This window comes from Notechis scutatus, chromosome 1 (assembly GCF_049901735.1).
Source record: "Notechis scutatus isolate UNSWTSFEM ecotype Mainland chromosome 1, rNotScu1.2, whole genome shotgun sequence".
Classification (NCBI taxonomy): Eukaryota; Metazoa; Chordata; class Lepidosauria; order Squamata; family Elapidae; genus Notechis; species Notechis scutatus.
This window is the reverse complement of record NC_142009.1, coordinates 271258409-271279531: the sequence shown is the minus strand read 5'-3', so window position 1 is coordinate 271279531 and position 21123 is coordinate 271258409. Positions and strand designations below refer to the sequence as shown.

General features: G+C 37.8%; 1 protein-coding gene across 3 annotated transcripts in view; it reads right to left on the bottom strand.

The window, feature by feature from the left end:
- The window catches only part of ZFYVE26 (zinc finger FYVE-type containing 26), a 53144-nt gene that overhangs the window by 28703 nt on the left and 3318 nt on the right, over positions 1-21123 (bottom strand). For all 3 annotated transcript variants that reach the window (XM_026671150.2, XM_087951574.1, XM_087951575.1), the window contains 16 exons: positions 18298-18838; positions 17102-17232; positions 16219-16383; positions 15982-16070; positions 15133-15293; positions 14533-14745; positions 12697-13350; positions 12001-12087; positions 10397-10465; positions 9700-9848; positions 8753-8951; positions 7407-7670; positions 7162-7272; positions 5965-6129; positions 5438-5656; positions 4947-5052 (listed from right to left, as the gene is read on the bottom strand). In XM_026671150.2, coding sequence (XP_026526935.2) covers positions 4947-5052; positions 5438-5656; positions 5965-6129; positions 7162-7272; positions 7407-7670; positions 8753-8951; positions 9700-9848; positions 10397-10465; positions 12001-12087; positions 12697-13350; positions 14533-14745; positions 15133-15293; positions 15982-16070; positions 16219-16383; positions 17102-17232; positions 18298-18838 — 3323 coding nt within the window. The remainder of the gene's footprint in view (positions 1-4946; positions 5053-5437; positions 5657-5964; positions 6130-7161; positions 7273-7406; positions 7671-8752; positions 8952-9699; positions 9849-10396; positions 10466-12000; positions 12088-12696; positions 13351-14532; positions 14746-15132; positions 15294-15981; positions 16071-16218; positions 16384-17101; positions 17233-18297; positions 18839-21123) is intronic.

Here is a 21123-nt window from a genome sequence, read left to right as displayed (position 1 = left end):
TGAACAACCGCTCCTATCACCCCCGAAGAAGGTTTGCCGCTTTACCATGCGGTATCGTTTGTTGCCTGACGGCACCTCCAGATAAATCTGGGGAACTGTCCGGCGCTAGAAATACTTTGTCAGAAGATAAGAGTTTACCTTTAAGGGTTCAGGTGGATGCAGTTACTGCAGCTATTCAAGAAGCAAAGAATAGAGGGAATTATCAGGAGATGATTTGGTGGAGTTTGGAGTAGAAGTTCAACTTAATCCAGTGGAAATTGTCATGGATGCTGCATTAAATCCGCAGCGGGAGTGGAAGCCTTTACAGCTCAGAATTTTGAGGGAAGTTAAGCAAGCAGCAAAAGAATATGGTGTTAGAACGCCATATACTCAGGCATTGTTAGAAGCAGTTGGTTATGGAAATAAAATGATTCCGGCTGACTGGAAAGCTCTGTTGAATATGATTTTAACTCCAGCTCAATATTTGGTGTTAGATCAGAAATGGAGACAGCTGGCAGTCCAGAGGGGAACAGCAAATGTTACCCCAGATCAGCTTTACGGAGCTGGTAATTTTACAACAGTGGAACAACAGAGAGATGGTATGCCTGAGGAAGGGTTCATTCTTCTCCCACAAATAATTTTTCAAGCCATAGGGTCTCTCCCTGACGGCGAAGGTGGTGAGAAGACCTTTACTAACATCAAACAAGGGAACAATGAACCCTATGAAAATTTCATTAGCAGACTGAAATTGGCTATTGAAAGACAAATTGATAATCAATTCGCCCAGAAAGAGTTGCTTTTTAAGTTAGCAGTAGAACAAGCTAACACAGATTGCAAAAAGATTTTAAATCCACTGGTAGCAAGTGGAGAGAGAGAAATCGCAGATTTGATTAATGCATGTAGGAAGGTTGGGAGTCAGTCTTTTAACATGGAAACTTTAGCTCTGGCTTTACAAACAGGACATGCTCAAAAGGGGAATTGTTTCAATTGTGGGAAGCCTGGACATTTTAAAGCGCAATGTCGGGCTCCTGGAGGAGGTCAAAGTCAGCAGAATAAGAGATCAATGGGACAGGGTGTTCGTCCTAAATCAGTGTGCCCAAAATGTAAGAAAGGATACCATTGGGCATATCAGATGCTCCTACAGTTTTTACTGATGGAGGAAAGTTTTTGGTGCTTGTGTTTGGAAAGATAAATCTGGAATTTGGCATACAAAAGTGACATCAGAGCAGAAGTCTGCCCAGCAGGCAGAACTTGCTGCTGTAGTTTTGGCTTTTCAAAATTTTTACAATCAGGATTTTAATTTAATAGTGGATTCATTGTATGTGTATAATTTGTTACCCTTTGTAGCAGGTTCTTATTTGTCTCCTGGAATATCACCTGATATTTTAAGATTGCTTTTGCTGTTACAAGGATGTTTGGAGCAGCGTGTGAATGTGTGTTTTGTTGCTCATATTCGTAGTCATAGTAATTTGCCTGGAATTTTATCACAAGGTAATGCCAAAGCTGACAGTGCTGTAACTTCAGTTCTCACTGTCCAGCCATGGGATAGTCATAGTTATTTTCATCAAAAACGCTAAAGCATTGGCACAGCAATTTAAACTTACTACTGCAGAAGCTGCTGCCATAATTCAACAATGTCCAACTTGTTCAAAGCAGGGCACGAATATCCCTATGGGAGTTAACCCCAGAGGGTTGAAACCTTCAATGATTTGGCAAATGGATGTTACTCAATATCCATCATTTGCGCCCTGGAAATATATACATGTGACTGTGGATACTTACTCAGGATTTTTAATGGCTACCCCTCAAAGAGGTGAGATGGTTAAACATGTCATCAATCATTGCATTAAGACTTTTTCAGTTGCTGGTACACCTAAAACTTTAAAAACTGATAATGGTGCGGCTTATCGGAGCACCGGTTTTGATCAGTTTTGCAAACAATGGTCCGTGGAACATAAATTTGGCATTCCATACAATTCTACTGGGCAGGCTATTGTAGAACGTCATAATTCCACGCTCAAGACCATGTTGACTAAATTAAATAAAAAAGGAGGGAAGCTCCTGGGGCTTCCGGCGATTCAAGATCAACGATTCAAGATCAATTAAATCTAGCTTTATATACTTTAAATTTTTAAATTTGTCTGGTAACCCCCCTGCGGCGCGGCCAGCAGGCATTTTTCTCCTTCTACAGATGCGGTGAGACCTCGGGTGTTGGTGCGGTTCCTTCCAGATCCGGCATGGGTTCCTGCTGAGCTGATAACGTGGGACGTGGTTATGCAGCAGTTGAACATCTTGGTCAAATTCGTTGGGTTCCTGGTCGGTGTGTTCGGCCTGATCATTCGCAGGCACCTGTGAAGGAAGTTTCGGAGGAGCAGGATGGTGCATCTGTGGTTCCTGATCCTGTTGATTCTGCCTAATCTGTCCTGGGCTGCTCGGGTGCGGAGAGAGCAGCGACAGCATGTTCAGCGTGCCGGAGATTTGGGCGATGATTTGTGGACCGATAATAATTACATTAAAGATTTGCGCACAACTGCCAAAAACTTGAACATCACCAATTGTTGGTTGTGTATGCACCTTCCTGGGAGAGTGGGAGAAGGACTAACATTGCATGGAGTGCCTTTTGAGGAAAAAGATTTAATAAAGAATGCAACCTGGAGAAAACAGTTGTCTTGTGCTACAACAGAGCAATTCCAGATCCTAACCATGGGAGGTAATCTATGGACACAAATTTCTCGAGGTCTTATCCCACCTTTGGGAATTGCTATGAACTATAGGGATATTCATATTTTAAATAATTTTACTGTTGCTATGTTTAATGATACTATAAAGAATATTAAGATGATTAATGTAGAAATGTCTGAAATTCGTACAGTTACTTTGCAAAATCGATATGCTTTAGATATTATGTTAGCTGCCCAAGGAGGAGTTTGTGCTTTAATTCATTCACATTGTTGTGTTTTTATACATAATTATGAGCCAAACATTACAAAGACTGTTCAGGACATGGAAGATCGTATTGCTCAGCATCAATCTGGAGCTGATGGGTTTAATGCATCATTCTGGGACAGTCTGTGGTCCTGGCTTCCTGATGGATCATGGTTTCGCTCCTTATTGCAAGGGTTGTTATTATTATTGCTATATGTATCTTATTATGTTGTTTTATTCAATGTATTCCTAATCTATTACAAATGTGTACCTCAGTCTTCCGGCGTGTGGGATCAGGTCATGAGGGAACTGTGTACTATGCCACTAAAACACCCCTATCTTTGAATAAATAAAAAAGGAGGGAATGTGGTAATATATTTTATTAATCATTTTATCATTTTCTGTAAGGCCTTTGTATAACTAGCAGTAAGTCTAGGAAGATGTGGGCATTCTTGGTGGGGGTAGGAGTATCTTTGCTCAGAGTGCCTCATTCTGTTTTGATTCTGCCAGTTTAGAAGGAATAGGAAAATGGGTGAAAGTTCAAGGTACAAGATACACAGTTGTGCTTTCTCATGGGACTTTCCAAACTTTCCCATGAGACTTTCCGTGGCTGTATGATCTCATCCTAGCAAGGTAACATCTGGGACTTTCCAAGATTGTGTGTTCTCATGCTGGTGAAGTAATCTCCTGTTGAGGTCATTGTTTTCTGAATATGCATACTGTATATTTTGCTTGTGTTTTTCTCAATAAATACTGCTACCTGAGTTCTCTCAGGGTTGGCATTTTTCTCAGAGACAGTTCCCTGTGTCTCATTTCAATGTCAAACCACCATAATCCCCCCCAATTTAACACAATAAATTATAGAACATAGTATGTGTGTGGAATAACCTGATTTTAACATTTCCCATCTTAATAATAAGTGCTTCTATATGGAAGACTGACAGATCAGAGAGTGGATCGTGCAAAAATGCATCTTATGCTTGTTTGCACCCTATGACAAAGATTATTTCAGAAGATTTTGTGCTATAAATAATGTATGTTAATTATGAACTCATTTGATATTCTCTGCTATAATCCCTAAATTTACCTTGTATACAAAAATAGACTTCGAAAAATATTTTATCTTTTATCATAGCATCTACCAGCATTACCTCCAAATAACACAATCTCAATTCTTTAGTCTCGATTCTACATTTGAGGATTATATACTAGGACATGTATAAATTACTTTGTTCAGATCCCATACAGGAAAACCGTATATTAATATTTACAATAGTTAAAACAAAGTTACAGCAATCCTCGATTTATGACCACAAACTGGGATTGGAACGTCTGTTGCTAAACAATGCAGTCATTAACTGAATCACACTCAATTCTACAACTTTTTGCCACTTTAACAGTTATTAAGTGAATCATCATAGTTGTTAAATGAATCACATAGCTATTATGTGAATGCAGCTTTTCCCCTTCCCTTTGCTTGTCAGAAGCCCCCTGGGAAGATTATAAATGGCAATCATGTGATGATGCAACTGTTATAAATACAAGTCAGTTGCCAGGCACCTGAATTTTGATCATGTGTCCACAAGAATGCTGCAATGGTTGTAAGTGAAAGGCCCAATCATAAATCACGTTTTTGGGCACGATCATAACTTTTAGTTGTTAAATCAATGAACAAGGACTATTTGGACTTTATGTCAGTGGAAAACAAGAGAGAGCAACAGAGAGAGAGAGACAGACAGACAGACAGACAGAGACAGAGAGATATGCTGCAAAGATTGCTGGTTGCTGCTGTCTCATTCAGATAAAGTTCTCTCGTACTATGCCAGAAGGAATCCCAGTCCAGTATGCATTGTAGTCAGGTGCACAAATCTGAGCACAATTGTGCATATTGGTTGGGAAAAAAATTTTTTTTACTACCATTTACCATGGTTTTATTATTGCTGCCATTTGATAATAGTCACTTTCCGAAGCAGCTGGTGAACAAGAACTAGCTGTAATATTTCCAAAGAAGCATGTTCAGCAGGTAAATGAAAGATCCTTACCTGTCAGGGGCAATCTGTTTCTCAAATAGAAGCTGGGATAGCAAATGAGATGGACTTTGTTGGAGCAAAATGAATGGATTTCCAACTTGGATCTCTGCAGACTGATCTAGAAGCAAAACCAGGTATTTACAAAAAAATAATGTATCGGTTGGACTTTGTTTCATTGTATGTCCCCAAATCCATCTTCCACATCTCTTGCCATGCAGAAATGCAGAGAATTTATTATGATCTTTTTACAGTATTCCAATTTCTGTTACGCATCTGCAAATTAGTTTATAGTTTTTACTCTCTATCTTAATAAAATATACTTAAAATAGCTAAATAGTTCAGTGAGAACTCAAATATAGGCAAATATGAATGCAATCATTTAAAGTTCCTATTAATATGCTATTTTTATCCACTCTTCATTGATCTGCTTTCTTTCATTACTAAAAGTGGATTCTCTTGAACTAAACCTACATACCTTGCTTCAATAGGGTGAAATCTCTCACCTGTGAGGCTTCGAAATATAATGGCAGCCAATTTGTTAATATAATCAAAAAATGTTTGTAGATAGGCAGTCTGTCTGTAGCCCTCCGGCATAGTCACAGAGTATTGGTCCAAGATTTTTAGAAGATGTTTGATCTGACTGCAAATTGGATGTGCTTCTAGTTCTGCTGATTTCAGAAAAGCTTGTTCTACCAAAGAAGCAAGCATGTTTCCTTTGGAGTCTGTAAAAACAAATTACAGATCTGAGAAATCCAACTCTTTCTATCAATAAGAGAAATCTCCCACATTTGTGGTAATACTGAACTGAAAGAATTAAGGAACGGCTATTGTATCTATATTTTTATATTTCAAGGATTTAAAAGTTCCTTTATTGTTTGAAATGTTAAATCCCATCTTAACTGCAAATCTATTTTTGGAAACTGCCTTGAGCATCGTGCAGGTGAGGCATAAATCTAAATACATTTCATGCCAGATAATAGAGTTAAACATTCATGAGGAAAAAAAAAAAGTAATTCACCCACAGATGTACCTGAAAAATTGTCTACGTGTGCCAGATTTTGCAGGATTTCATCCAAGTGTTGTGACAAAACAAGCTGATTAGTAATACAGTCTGCAGTGAGATCTGGGTAACATGTCTGCAGCAAATCCACAATGCTGCAGTGGAAATGACAACTTATTTTCTCATCAGAAATTTCTGTTAGGAAACAATAGGAAAATTTATTAAGATAAATATTTCAGTCTCACTTGTAACACTAAACATCTATGTAAAAACTCATGAAAGAAATTAAATGTCATGAATGGGGTGAAATGATGGATTTTTTTCCCAAACTTTCCTATAATATAAGCCTAAACGTAATTGATTAATAAAATGAGAGATCTGCAACATAATATATATAAAATGGGATATTTTAATATACATGGACTTGCATTCTACCAAGACTCTACAAATCAGTTTAGCTGAACGCCTTTAATCTTCTTTTTGCCTTTTTTTTTTTGGTAGCAGACAGAATTTTACAGGAGCAGGGAAAACAATGCAACACAATCTCCAAAATTTAAATGCTTGTATATGGCATCAGAACACAAGAGTGAAAGGGCAGGGGTTGTGTTGCGACATTACAGAACACATCATTTTTCCATTCCAATGGCTAACTATGGATACCTGTGTTTACATCTCACTTTTCCTAGCATTTCAAAATTATCTAGCAATATTGATTACACAAATCTTACATACTGTAAAAGCAATAAAAAAGAAAAACAGAAGTGAAACTAAATTCAAAGGAATTACACAATGAATACAATAAAAAGAAATCCTCATGAAAAGCAATGAAAAACAGGAAGCAAAAAAAAATATCTTCATTCATGAAAAGATGGTCACTTAAACAGCAATAGCACTTAGACTTATATACCACTCCACAGTGTTTTAAAGCCCTCTCTAAGCAGTTTACAGAGTCAGCATATTGCCAACAATCTGGGTCCTCATTTTACCGAACTGGGAAAGGATGGAAGGCTGAGCCAATCTTGAGTCTGGTGAGATTCAAACTGCCAATTTGCAGACAAGCAGCAGTCAGCAGAAGTAGCCTGCAGTACTGCATTCTAACCACTGCACCACCATGGCTCTTAAAGTGGCCCCGATGAGCTGCCTTAGGAAGAGGTGCCAGAACACAAGTGTAAGAATGGAGAACAGTACATGTGTGAATAAATTGATGACACAAAGCAAAACAATTACCTGATTTGGGCTGTCCTTGTGGTATGTTGATAATTTTACTTATTTGCTGGAGAACTGCTGGGAAACCTTTCAAGCCATCTGGATTCTGGTGAATGGAATCAAGTCTTCTGGCTGTTATTAAGATATAGGATGACAACCCAGGAAGAAGATATATTAGTAGAATTATATACACACTTCACCATTGTTCTCCTGGCTTCTTTGAATTTTTAAAATACCCCAGCACTAAACAGAATAGGGAAATTTACCTTTGATTTCAAGGCTATTCTGCAATTTTCTCTCTGCTGTTTCTAACAGCTGCTTGCAGGTTTTCCATAAATTGCACTGAGTACTTGCCAAATCGAATATGGCCATAGCAGAGGGACAAAGGTCTTCCAGAACATTACTCAAAGGGTCGGTACATTCCAGTTGGGTGCTACTAGTCCAGAAGTTCTCTTGGAGCACGGGTTCAAGCCTTTCTGAAGGGGCAAGCAGCTTATCCGTAACATCCGAAATGGAGTAAAACACCATCCCTTAGGAAGCCAAAAATGAAAGTTGCGTTAAAGGATTTGGGACTTAACTTATTACAGGTTTTCAGTCCTAAAGCCTTCTTTAGGTTTTCCATCCACTTTGCCTAACTTCAGGAGCATGCAATTTTTCTGATGCTTATTGTGATTTTACCTGAAACTGAGCAGAGCATAACCATTGCTTTTCATTTTTCTGTTTTCATTAGCAAGATGGAAATCTGTCTTGCCAGTTGTAAAATCTTGGACCTAGAAAAGTCTTATCAGTGTAGAAATTTGCATACATAAGACAGTACCATTGGATTTCTTCAGTTTCCAACTCCTTATTGAACTTCTCCCATTTCAAGCACATTCAGGGATTTCTTTGATCTTATGGCAGGTGTGGATAGGGGATGAAAACCAGGAAATTCCAATAGCAACAATCTACAGTCTGAATTTGGTCCAAAGCTTTGATTTGCTTTGGTTTGTCTATTACTATTCTTTGCATGCACATATACAATATATACACCGAAGGTGAGTAGAAAAAAATGAGAAACAGACACCAATGATAGAGAAAACATGCTTGAACTATAACTCCTAACATACAGTGGTACCTTAGTACTCAACTGCTCCGAAACTCATCGAATTTGGTATGTAACTCATTTTGATGTGTAAATTTTGTCCTGGTACTAATTGTTTGTTTGGTAGTCACTGCACAAGCTAGAATTTGTTGGTGTCAGCTGTGACTGACTACATTATTTCTTATGAGAAAATTTTGTTTGGTACTCATCTTTTTTGATTCTCATCATGCCTCCCGGAATCAATTAACGATGAATACCGTATATCACTGTATAGAGAACTAAAACTCTTTTTTACTACAATACTCACAATATCCCAAATCTGTCTTCTATAATCAATTGCAGGGAGAGAAAGAGATTCAACATTCAGGCAACATACGGCCCACTAGCTATCTAACTTTATCTTTCCATCTCAAATACAATATATAGCAAATCGAAATTTAATTTTGTAGAAGTTACATGTGTACCATACATATGTATGCGAAGCCTCATTTTCCAGGGCTTCATTTCTTAAAATGAATAGCCAAATCTTACCAGCAGCTGCTGCATTTCCAATCGCTTGTAGAGTGGAACGGCCACTGCCGGACTGTTTTAGGTTTCCAGATCCCTCCGATGACTGATGTTCAATCTTGTGTTCCACTTTTGCTAGCTCCCCAATCACTTCTTGGTAACGCTCCAGGAAAATTAGTTCACCGTAGGAAGCAGACGTTTCCAAATCAAACATAATAGCAACCTGATATTGCAGAGTTAAGAGGCAACGTATGCTTGTTAAGTAAGATTTTAAAATATATTTAATTTTTGACAGAAAAAAAACAAGAACTCAATTTTATTCCAATAAAACTTTCTAATAATTTATCTGGAAGGATATAATCAAAGAAATTTTATAAGGCAGTCTGATAAGCCAAATAAAGAAATTTCTGCTGGGTAATAATTCAATCTTCCTCAATTGCCTTTAATTTTATTGTAACATTTAAAAAAAAATCTTTTTAAAACTTCAAGAAATTATTGCTTATCTGAATGGACAAATCACTATTATTTTCTCTAAAGGAACAATGCCAATCCAGGGGTAACTAAAATGGTAAGACTAATTTTGGATTAGATTTTGAAACCAAATAAAGATTTAGATCGTTCTTCTGCCATCGAATACACATTCTGACAAAAATACATCTCACTTTTCTCAATTAGCAGGGTGAAAACAATACATTCTCCAGAGACTGCTTGGAGTACATAATGCACAAGAAGTAGATCAAGATAATGGGATATTAATTTCTAAAGGTTCTGTGGAGAGAGTAGAAATTTATAGCAATATTCAGGATGAAAACAATACATTCTCCAGAGACTGCTTGGAGTACATAATGCACAAGAAGTAGATCAAGATAATGGGATATTAATTTCTAAAGGCTCTGTGGAGAGAGTAGAAATTTATAGCAATATTCAGGAATCCAACTGGTTTCTGTCGACTTGAGATTCTGTGCCATTACCTGGTGAGCTTCGACGTAATTTCCTTTCAAGATGCATGCAACAAGAAGAGATTCTGGTGGGGAAAGCATGGCTGGGATGAGGGAATTCTCTGGAGGCTTTATCCAGTATTCTGCATCACTACAGTCAGAGGAGGCACCAGCACTGCCTTCTAAAAATAAACCAACAAAAAATGTTGTACACATTATTAGGATCGGTTTCCTTCTCCAAGAAAAATATCAATACAAGGAGGAATGGTTTTAGAACAATCCTTGATGTCATCAGATGGTTGCAAAATATAATGGGAAAAGGTAATTTTTTTTTGTTTTGATTAGTTATACAGTAGAATTGTCACTCTTTACAGTTGCTATTTTCATAGCATGAATGAATGAATCAATCAATCAACCAAACAACAACCAATCAATTAATCTGTTAATTGTATATTTGAAAGCCACAATATCAAAACAGATTGAAAACTGAACTGACAAATTTACAAGCATTTACAGAAGAAAAAGAACTCAGCCATAATTTAGAAACCAAAGCTGCCATTGGAAAGTCCTCCTTTCAAAGCAACTGTACGAACTCTGCAAATGAATGGGTTGCTTTAATGTGTAAACCTGAGGTATTTTGTAAAACACATTTGAAGATTTTACAAGCTTACTTAAGGTTCCTGAGACAGAAACAACGTGGGTTTCCGTGACCAAGAAAGCTCTTCCATACCTGGTGTGCTGGTGACACTTAATTCACTGCTGGAGCTCTCCCGTGATGGGTTTGAAGTTCTTTTGTGTTCTGAAGCAGGAAAAAAAATAAAGAGAAAAAGTTGAGGGAAGCATATCCTTTTATTTTCATTACAGCATCTACAGACTAATTGAGAGATGAGTGATAAAACTAAAGGTTATCCAGTCTAGAGAAATTCTTATATTACCTTGGGCTAGCTTAGAGAACTTGAATGCAGAGTACTGTAAGTTGCTTTGTGTTAGGATATTCTATACAATTTATCTAATTTGTACACCCAGGCCTCATATATTAACTTCATGACAGCACAGCCATTGCCCAAAATATCCGATATTAGTCTCGACTGTGCAAATGCAGGATATAACACAGAAGGAACATTTAAAATAGTCTGCCTTTAAACAAAATGTTTTATAGCAACAGCTTAGCTTACATTTGGAGGACTTTGTTCTCCCATATTACATTCATTTTAATATAATTATACAAATAGAATCATGACTAGTTCCCACTCTGTTCTTTAATCACTGCAGGACTAAATGGCAATTTTCTTAATTTTAAGAAGCAAATTCATTTTAAAAATTCAGCTGCAGTAAACACAAGTTGGTTGTTTTGGACAAAGCAAGTTCTTTCTTGCTGAACAGTATTTCCAACCCAGCTATTCTGGTAGTTTGGATTAATCAGAATCTTTTGCTGAATGACAGCTAGAAAGATAGGAGACCCCAAGATTTTAGATCTACAGAGTCTATTCGGAAGCATCTGCTACTTTTTAAATTTTATTTGTCTTTGCACCTAGGTTTACAGTGAATATTAAATATAATTTTTCTTATCTACCCCCAGTTTAAGATTGCAATTATAAACCAGCATGGGTCATAAGATACTGTAGTGAATAAAGAATATGGTCTTGAAAGACAGTAGGACAGGGCCCCTCCCCCAATTTCTATGAAGTTAAAAGGTGGAGAAAAAGTAGCACATTGAAGCTTGCAACAGCCTTTCATTATGGGTGTTCTAATAAAAGTAGGTTTAGCAAAAGCTTTAGGTTTGCAAGGTTTCTGTGTCTAGTTTACGCCCTCTTTTATCTTCATCAGAATTAGACAGGAGGACCATTTAAGGAAGGAGTCCTCAAACTTGGCAACTTTAAGACTTGTGGACTTCAACTCCCAGAATTCTCCAGCCAGCTATGCTATTCTGGCTGGAGAATTCTGGGAGTTGAAGTCCACAAGTCTTAAAGTTGCCAAGATTGGAGACCTCTGGTCTAAGGTGTTTTTGGAAGTCATTTTCTTAGCCTGGGCAAAAGTGTCATTTATTTGATCATGGCATTGGTAGCTCCAAGGCCATCTTCATTCACTACAGAGATATAGAATAGATAAATGATCAGAATCTCATAGAGCAGAGGTCTCCAAACTTGGCAACTTTAAGACTTGTGGACTTCAACTGCCATAGCTGGCTGAGGAATTCTGGCAGTTGAAGTCCACAAGTCTTAAAGTTGTCAAGTTTGGGGGGCCCTGTCATAGAGCCATGAGGTTCTGACTAGCAGAAGCAGCAGTACATCTGCGACGGTGATATAAGACTCATAGCTATTTCTACCACTTTACCTGGCTTTTGTCTTGGAGACTGAGTGTGCTTTTTCAAGGATGCTTTGGTTAAACTATAGTTTATTCTAGTTGGACCACGACAACTACCTGCAAAAACACCATTAAGTTGTTGTATAATTGCCGTTTTATCACAACATATGTTAGATGAAAGCAAAAAAAAAAAGAAATAAATATTGAGACTTTTGCTCTATATTTTAGTAATTTTCCTTATAGTTTCTTTGTTTAAAGCAGAAATATGGCTGCATCATGAGATGCAACTTAGCCAAAAGAATGAAAACTCATCATAATCAGGCTTGCACCAAGGAATACCTCATGATTTACAGCTGTCTTCTTTTCAGATACTTCTAAAACTTGGTTACATTCAAGTATATTTCTCTCAGGTATGCTTGGGGAAGACAAAACAAACTATCATAACACATCAGCCCCAATATTTGGGGTACATCACACAATAGGTTTAAAGGCTTACACAGGAGAGATAACATTTTGTAATGCAATAGAAATACATCACACTGCTGTATCTTCTCCATGTTCTTTACCAAATCAATTTTACTTTTGTAGGTTCACCTGTATATGCACCTATTTCTTGACTTTCTCCACAGAAGGATATAAAATTGTTTCATTTTAAACTGTCGCCAAGAGAAGCACCTATCCTTTTGGACAGTTTAAGAATGTATGAAATCTCTTAATAATTCTTACCTGTGTTTTTGTTGCTGAGCGCTATTCTGTGCCGCCACTGCGCTTCAGAAAGATACCTGGAAAACTGTTGCATACGGCTGTTAAAGCTCTCCCTATTTATAGATAAATTCAAGCTATCTAGCAAAGCCAGTTCCATCGTAGGGATGTGTCTTGAATCCCACACAAAAGAATCCTCAATTTCTTTCAGATGCTCCGTGAGCATTTTGAGAAACATTTCCAAGGCTTTCTCATCCACTAGAAATCCACAGATATTACTGGTGAAGTGTTTCAAATCCAAATAGCTCAGCCCAAAGGAACCACAATTTCTGTTGCTTGATTCCAAATTGAATAACGCTTGGCTGCTCTTAGGTGCGGAGGAAGTGGGCGCATGGGCTGTCATCTCAGGACTGACAGAGTGCTGAGGACTTGGTGAGGTGGATGAATCTTGGCTAGCACAACGCTCTGCTCTCTTACCCAAACGGCTTTTTTTCCTGAAGCCGCCATCTTCTGCATTATCTTCTTCTTGTGGGCTGTCACCATACAGATCACTTGAATAAACAAAGAGTAAAGAGAATATATTTTCCAGGAGTTCCAACCTGAGAGGAGCAGGTATGCTTCTTAAATAATTCTGACACTTAGAGAGATAGTGAGGAAAGAGAGCTGCATAATTTGTATCTGTGAAGACAAAACAATTAAGTGAACAGATTCAGTATTTCTCTCCAATCAACAATTCTGTTTGAGAATAGCTGAATTTTTTTTGGCTGACTTTCCCATAATGTAGTTCTCTGTGATTAACAAACATTATACTCATTTCCTCACTTTCTATCTTATATGAGAGAAATTCCACAGTCTGGGGATCCTAGAAGGAGATATACGGTATATTATGTGGACTAAGCTAAATAAGCACTATTAGCCCAAATACAGCTTTGAGATTAAGAATTATTCATAAGGAAGTGAAAGGCTAAACTGCAGAACCTTCCTAGTTGTACTCTGGGAGCTGGACTGTAGCTGTAGTGGGAGAAGCTGAGCTCAATATCATGGAGAATGTTCTGAAATTCAGGAGAATCTGAGCCCTAAGCACCTGATTCTTCTACTGTTCTTATAAACTATATTTTCTGCCAAGCAGGGGTCTCTTCTAAACGTAAAAAACTTAATGTTGGACCTTTTTATAGAAATGCCCATACCTTTTAAAGTAGAGATTTATAATTGATTAGAGATTGGGAATCTACAAATTGCCATTTTAATACACTTGGTGTGCACCAGGTTGGGGAAAGTTGGGCTAAATAGTGTCATCCAAATAGAGAATGCAACAAGTAAGGTGATCCATGATATTTTCTCTGCAGAATGTGGTTATCCTCTAATTGTATAATTTAGTGTCTCTCCCTAAAACTTTGCACATTCCACAAATACAACAGTTGGATAAAGGAAAGGAAGTACAATATCAGTGTACAAGTGAGCTGTGGACACAGTAGTTAGAATGCAGTATTGCAGGCTAACTCACTGCTCACTGCCAGGAGTTCGATTCTGGCACAAGGTTGGCTCAGATTTCCATCCTTCCAAGGTCACTAAAATGAGGAGCCATTTTAGGGCAATATGGTGACTCTGTAAACGGCTTAGAGAGGGCTGTAAAGCACTATGAAGTGGTATATAAATCTATGTGCTATTGCTATCCAATGTTATCATCAGAATGTGCTGTAATACTAGAATAATAGATAACATTAGTAATGACTAGCCCCAAGTTCTCACTGAATAAAATTCTGAACAAAGCCATTCAAAACAAAAAGTTCACTTCAAAAAGAGCTAAAGGCAGAATGAATAAAAAAGCAGCACAAAATTTAATTACTGGTTCTACAAGACCTGGATAGAAAGGTTGAGTGGGAAATTCATTCTTCTCCAGAAGTTCATTAGGGAGCTCAGTGACAAAGTAGCTTGCACAGTGCCTACAATTTGAACCTCTGTGTGCTTTCACACACAATGCATAGATGGCATACTTCATGGCACAAAATGCCTGGTAAAGAGTTAGATTGTGCTGTTGACTCAAAAGGCGGACATCTGGCATCACTGCTGAATCTAAAATAAAAGAGAACACACACAAAACCAACCATTAGTTAACATTGGCATGCATGATTTTTAAGACTCAACAACTGATAGCTAATAAGTTGATAGTTTTAAGACAAAATCCTACAACCATTGATTCTTCATCTCAGGGACTGAATGTTCTTTTGGTTTTCTTCTGTGCAACAGGAGAAGTAGTTTTGATTTCAAAGCAGGAAAGTCTATATTTTATCTTCCACCATCCTTCACCAGCCAAAGCTAGTGTTTCCAAATTCAAGAAATCCTCAAAAAAGCCATAGCAAAGCCAAGATGAGCAGCACAACTTCAAAACAAGGGAATCAGTACTAAACATAAAGAAGAAATTCTGGCCAAAGCATTACTATTTACAATTATATATTTTACCCTGAACTTCTGTGTACTCAGTTGGAGTTTTCTGGAAAAGCTCAATTACTGCTTCCTCATTCAAGGTCAAGAGGTCTGTCAGTTGGTACAGAAGATAAAGGGAAGAATGGCACTCCAAACTGTGAAGATGTTGCAGAAGAATGTTTTCCGGGATGCAATTACTATAGAAGAAAGTAAGCATAGTTTGACTATCACCAAATGCTGGTTTCACATCTGGGTTTTTTTCTAGATAAAGATACACAACATGCCCAGAGTTGAATTTAGTTAGTCTGTGCAGTGTCTTTTTTAGCCCTTAGCTTCAAGAACAATTTAAGCAACATGAAGAATGCAGATAAATTTAGGGACAAAGGCAGATCCATATATACCAGACCAGGCCCATGGAGAGATAGCAGCAAATAAATTTAACAAATAAATAAAATACTGCAATTCTCCAAAGTTCACTAGCAGGAGCCTACGGAGTACATATGATTCACCAACCATTTAACTCTGTGATACAACTGCACCAAAGGTTGACCCCATCACAGTACATATAGGATACAAAAGTGAGCAATGATGGAGATAGACACCTCCATAGATAACAGAAATAGAACAATTAAATCAGCATAGCTGAATGGATGCATAGAGGAATGGATGTATCTACTCTAATAAAACAGTACAGATGAGAATGGTAAAGATTGCAAATAAATCCAGAGACAGCTATTAATCCTTTCCATTCACAGCTACAGCCAGAGGCCAAGCATGCACACATTAATGGATAGTACTGTCATTGTATTTCAACACCAATAAGTTTGACTGTGGGGGAAGATCTTTCACCAAAAAATTAAGCCAAATACTCCCATGCTGTGTTACCTATTCTGCTGTATACACCACTCAAGAACCTCCACCTGGGCACATAACCCATCACAGAAGTCTTTTAATACAGAGTCATTGTAGAAACCCTGTTAAAAAACAAAGGGGAGGGGAGAAATTATCTTCTTTAATCCTTGTTCCAAAAACAAGGACATGAGCACTCTCTGACTTCTTTTTTGAGAAACAAACTAGGGTCAAGAGAGTGAAATGTGCTTTGGACAGGGATGTCTGACTTGCCTGAGATTTGTGTAGGGTCTCCAGCAGCATCTTTGCCGATTCTAAGCTGCAGCACTGCGTCCAACCAAGCAATATCAGGAGGCGACTGAGGTAGCTGAATTCCTGTGTCAGTAATCTGCTGAGGCTTGAGAAATCTTCCCTTTTCAGTAAAGTTAATGCAGTAATCTATAGTGGGGGGGAAATGACTTCTTTATTCTATGACTATGGAATGCTGGAAGTATGGCTGTAAGGTGAACATATAGGTTTAGTATGCCAGAAAACTCCCCGTAGATAAAATCAAATTCATACATTCTGATGTACAGTTGATCTCTTTTATTCATAAAAGTATAAACTGGTATCGTCTGCAAGAGTATGGATGAAAACAGAAAAACTGGACAGAATGGAGAGAACTGCATGGTATTCTTACATCAATGGATAATAATGGAAGATCTAAAGATGACTCTGGTGGAAAAACAGTGTAACATTCTGAATGAATATAATCCAGGGAAAGCATACTGTTGAGCAGTTTTGAAATGGCTACAGGAGTACAGGAGATTATGGTGGGCAGGGACTCATTTACAGACATGTGTCTACTTGTATGGAGCAGAGTCCATGAGTATCCACCTTAGGGCTGTGCAAGATTGAACAATTCTGGAATAATTTATGCCAGAGAACTCCAGGCTGTTCTTTTTCCAATCTGGGTCATGCCAAACAGCCAACATGGGAAGATGCTGACCCATTTCTAGTCTTAAAAATTATAAGTCCCACTGGTTCCTAGAATTAAGTGCGCCATCTTGTTTTTTGCTTCAGGCAGCAAAATATCTCGGGACAGATTTAGTTCTGAAATAGTACTATTTACACAATTAACTTATTCAACGTTTCACACGTCTCATTATGAATTTACCAGAATTTGTTCCAAAAAGTGCTTGTTGCTGCTAAGATAGTAGAAATAAGCAGCTTTCCAAGAATAAGCCTGCTCATGATCCAAGAACAATGCCATCACTACCCGTTCAGCATCTGGATGTTCAGGTGTACCTGAAATGTTCAGAAGTATAATGATTAGTTTCACATATAGCCAAGATACAGAAGACTTAAACCACCAGTGAAAGGAATTCTTTTTAAAGTCTTGGTGCTTGCAATGGCATAAGACACAATTTGCCCAAACACAAAAGGCAGGGATAAGAAGAGCCGCTGTCCTTTTCCTACTACATTCAGTTCTGTATTGTCAATCAACAACGTTAGTGACAAAGATGATTTGTGACTTATTCTACACTAGGTGTCAAACTCGCGACCTGTGGGCCAGGATGCCATCACACACAGGCCACACCCTCTCCAGCTCCGCGAAGAGGGGGGGGGAAAATCATGTTACGTCATGTGATGGTGTGACACTGCGAGTTTGATACCCATGTTCTACACACAAGTTTTAGCTGTCAATAAATGGATGAAACCACCCTTATGCACTATTCCTCATTAGACCAGCAACTGATCTTCTTACCCAGCCTAAAGGACCAGTGTTTAGTCCTCTTCAAATTATTGTATCGGGTATGGACACCCATAGCTTTCATGAAATTCTACCCAGCATACTATGGTCGTCCCCTTGAAATTGTTTTTTTTTTCCTTACTAAAATAAGAATGGAAGTGGATAAACTCTGGGAGGTAGAATGCATCAATTTCTAATCTAAAGCAATCTCAAAGTTGTGCTATAGAAATCCAGCCATTTTGTCCCCAAATTTTGGAGACATGATTTTGAGTTGGGTTTTGTTTGTTTTTTTGGTGGTGGTGGGGATATAGCACAGAAATTGAAATGACTTCCTGTCTATTCCATCCTTAATTCCATCCTCCTCCCCCCTCCCAAAAAAAAGAATAGGTGAAAAAAATAAGTTCCAGCTTTTCCTGTGGCATCATCAAACCCTTCCTGTCATCCAGCTCTCCACCTGCTCATTGAATGGTGGACTCTAATATTCCAATAACAGCTGCCGATTCTTCAGCCTTTCAGCATTAATTCTGTGGGTGGGGACCACCCTGAACCCTGGCGACGGCTGGATGATGCCCCTTAGCCACAATGTACAGTTAGAACTCAGACTATTCAACCACACCAACCTTTGCCTGGTGACTTTTGACTCAACAGTTTTTCTTTCATCTTCTCAATAAACACACTGCCAAAGAGACTAAGCAAGGCATGGCTGCCTTTTCGCAACATGCAGCCAAGTAGCCTCTCCTCTCTAAGAGGACTCTGCTCAAACCAACAAGCATCCAGAAGTTCTCTGCAGAGGAGCCTTAGTTCTCTCGTCTGATTGTCCATCTTCAAATTCAACATACTCATGGCGTTATAGATTTCATCTGTGACTTTATTCCCCTCTCTCTCCAGTAATTCTGGATTTAAATGAAGACGTTTCAAACTTTTGAGTGAATCCCAAAGAAAGCCGACAAAAACATTCTGTGGCAAGCCACTTTGTACTACTGAAGAACTACAGTCCACAGAATCACGCTGAAGAAGTTCCAGAATGGATTGCAATTTCCGGGGAGCCTGCAAGAGCATTTTTTGAAGAGTAGACATCACCTCCACACCAAATTTCTGTACTGATCCATCTCTTTGTTTCCTATGCAACAAATGGTTGTCTTCAAATGCTTCATAAAGTTCCTAAAGGGGGAGTGGGGGTGGGAAATAGATAGCTAAGAACATTTTGTTTCATAAATATATATTAGATATGAAAAATATATCAAATACCTGTTAATAGTCAAATGCATCTATTCAGTAGAAATGAGGAAAAGCCCATATCATGTAGAAACCAAAAGTCTGTAGAGATTCTCAGTCATCCAGGTCATGGCTGTCCCAAAAGTGTTTTTTTTCAGGAGGCAACTGTACAATTCTCCACTATCCTGTCAGAGATAAAGAAGCTTCTTGGAGGAGAAGCGAAACGTCTTCAAAAGAAAACAAGGAAGTCCAGTTGCCTCCTGAAAAAGCACCTCAGGACATGTAGAAACCATCACCTATATAACACCTATTTCTTTGGCAGCTGATAATGTTAGCTGAATTCCCTGGTCCAGCATTATGATTATGATACAGCTGCCTCTGGTCTGCCTATTCTCAAAGGTACCGATACAAAATCAAAGAGGAAAAAGAAATATGATTTGAAAATGTACTTGATTCCCTCTGGGACCACAAGAAATCTTCATGGTACCAAGCAGTGTTACAAAGGGAACCACTTTGTTCTTCTACTAATCTTGCATTGTTATTTAACACAAACAATATTCATAGGATGGTATTTCTGACTTAGGCACCATCCAAATGTGCTAGACTATAATATTCAGATAGTGGCTTGGAATTAATGAAAATTTTAATTCAATCCTTCAGGATATCACACTGCAGAAAACAGCACTGTGATTAGATGTAAGGCATATTGGGATAAATAATTGGGTATCAAACAAACACCCAGAAGAAAGTGGTGTCACTGTCAACACTGTAGCAGGGTGTTTTTCTGGTTTGTAGCCTGATGCCTTAACCACTACACAAAACTGGCTTTTTCCCTCAGCCATAGCCACAGGCCTGTCACACTCCCACAGATCAATTTACCTTATAGTTAAGAGAAAACAAATCTGAACCACAAGGAAAGGCAGGATTTAAATCCTTACAAGTAATTAAGTAGCTATATGACATCCCAGCTTCATAATACTGGGTGCTGGAGCGAAGCATGTTAACTTGAAATAATGTTAATGAAGACCTTTAGTGTTGTATTGAAAGAGATGTATCATTTGTTTCTTGCATTATCTGCTATTAAAACCAAATGTGAAAGGAGCCAAATTCTACTAAGAGAACGTCAGTTCTTGATTCACACATTTTAGAAGTTATCACCATCTTTTTATTCCTATTATTAATTTTTAATCTCATTTTTCTGTCTTAACAAAATTTAAGCCAGCTTGCACCAATTAAAAGTACAAATGATTCATAAAAAGTAAAACAATACCATTAAAATCAGAGGTAAAATTAGTCACACTAAAATAATTCAATTAAATGCTTAATAAAAGAGGTAAGGTTTGCTTTTCTCCTAAGAATATTCTCCTGAGTATAATAAAGGAGAAGAGTATTTTATAACCTGGAAAGGACACAGAAAAAAATCCAGGAACATAAGCTTCTGGCTGTGAGAGGCTATTCAAAAAGGCCTCTCTTGATAATCTAACTAATGAGGCAATAATCAGGCCATCCTGATTTTGTAAGCAGTTATTTCATGGCCTATCCCATGTAGTTGTCATAACAATCTTTCACATTAAAACTTTGGATAGAGCTTCTGTTGACAAAGACAAATGGCATGTTGAGGATTATTAGAAAAGGAACAACAAAAAAAGTGGAACTGTCAATATAATGATGCCTTTACACAATTCCATTGTATAACAACATTTGGAAATTCTGATCACTGCACTTTGAAAGAAAAACTACTAAAAGTAAATATAAAGAAAAGGCAATTGAAGTGATCAAAAAGCTAAAAGAACTTCCCCATCAAAAAAAAACCTTTGGCATCTGGTATATATGAAAATGTGTAATAAGTAATATTGGACAAGTAATGTTACACAAATAGACAAAATGGAAAGAAAAACATTTCTTTTCCTCTCTCAAAATTCTAACTAGAGCTGTGTTTGAACTGAAATGTGGGAGCTTCAGAATAGATCAAAGAAACTACTTATTGACATTGTGCAGTCAAGGTCTACGAGTCACTATCACATGATATAATGTTATCTAACAGTTTGAAAAGTTGAGATAAATCCAGGGAACTATCAATTGCTGGTGATATGCATGGTGGCCATAATTTCTTCTTGTATCAGAGGCATTGTATTTCTCAACAATGGATCCTCAAAGAAATGCGTGGGAGGATCCTGATGTCCTCATTGCCGACAATAGAAGGCTTCCTTGGTTGGTCACTTACACTTGTA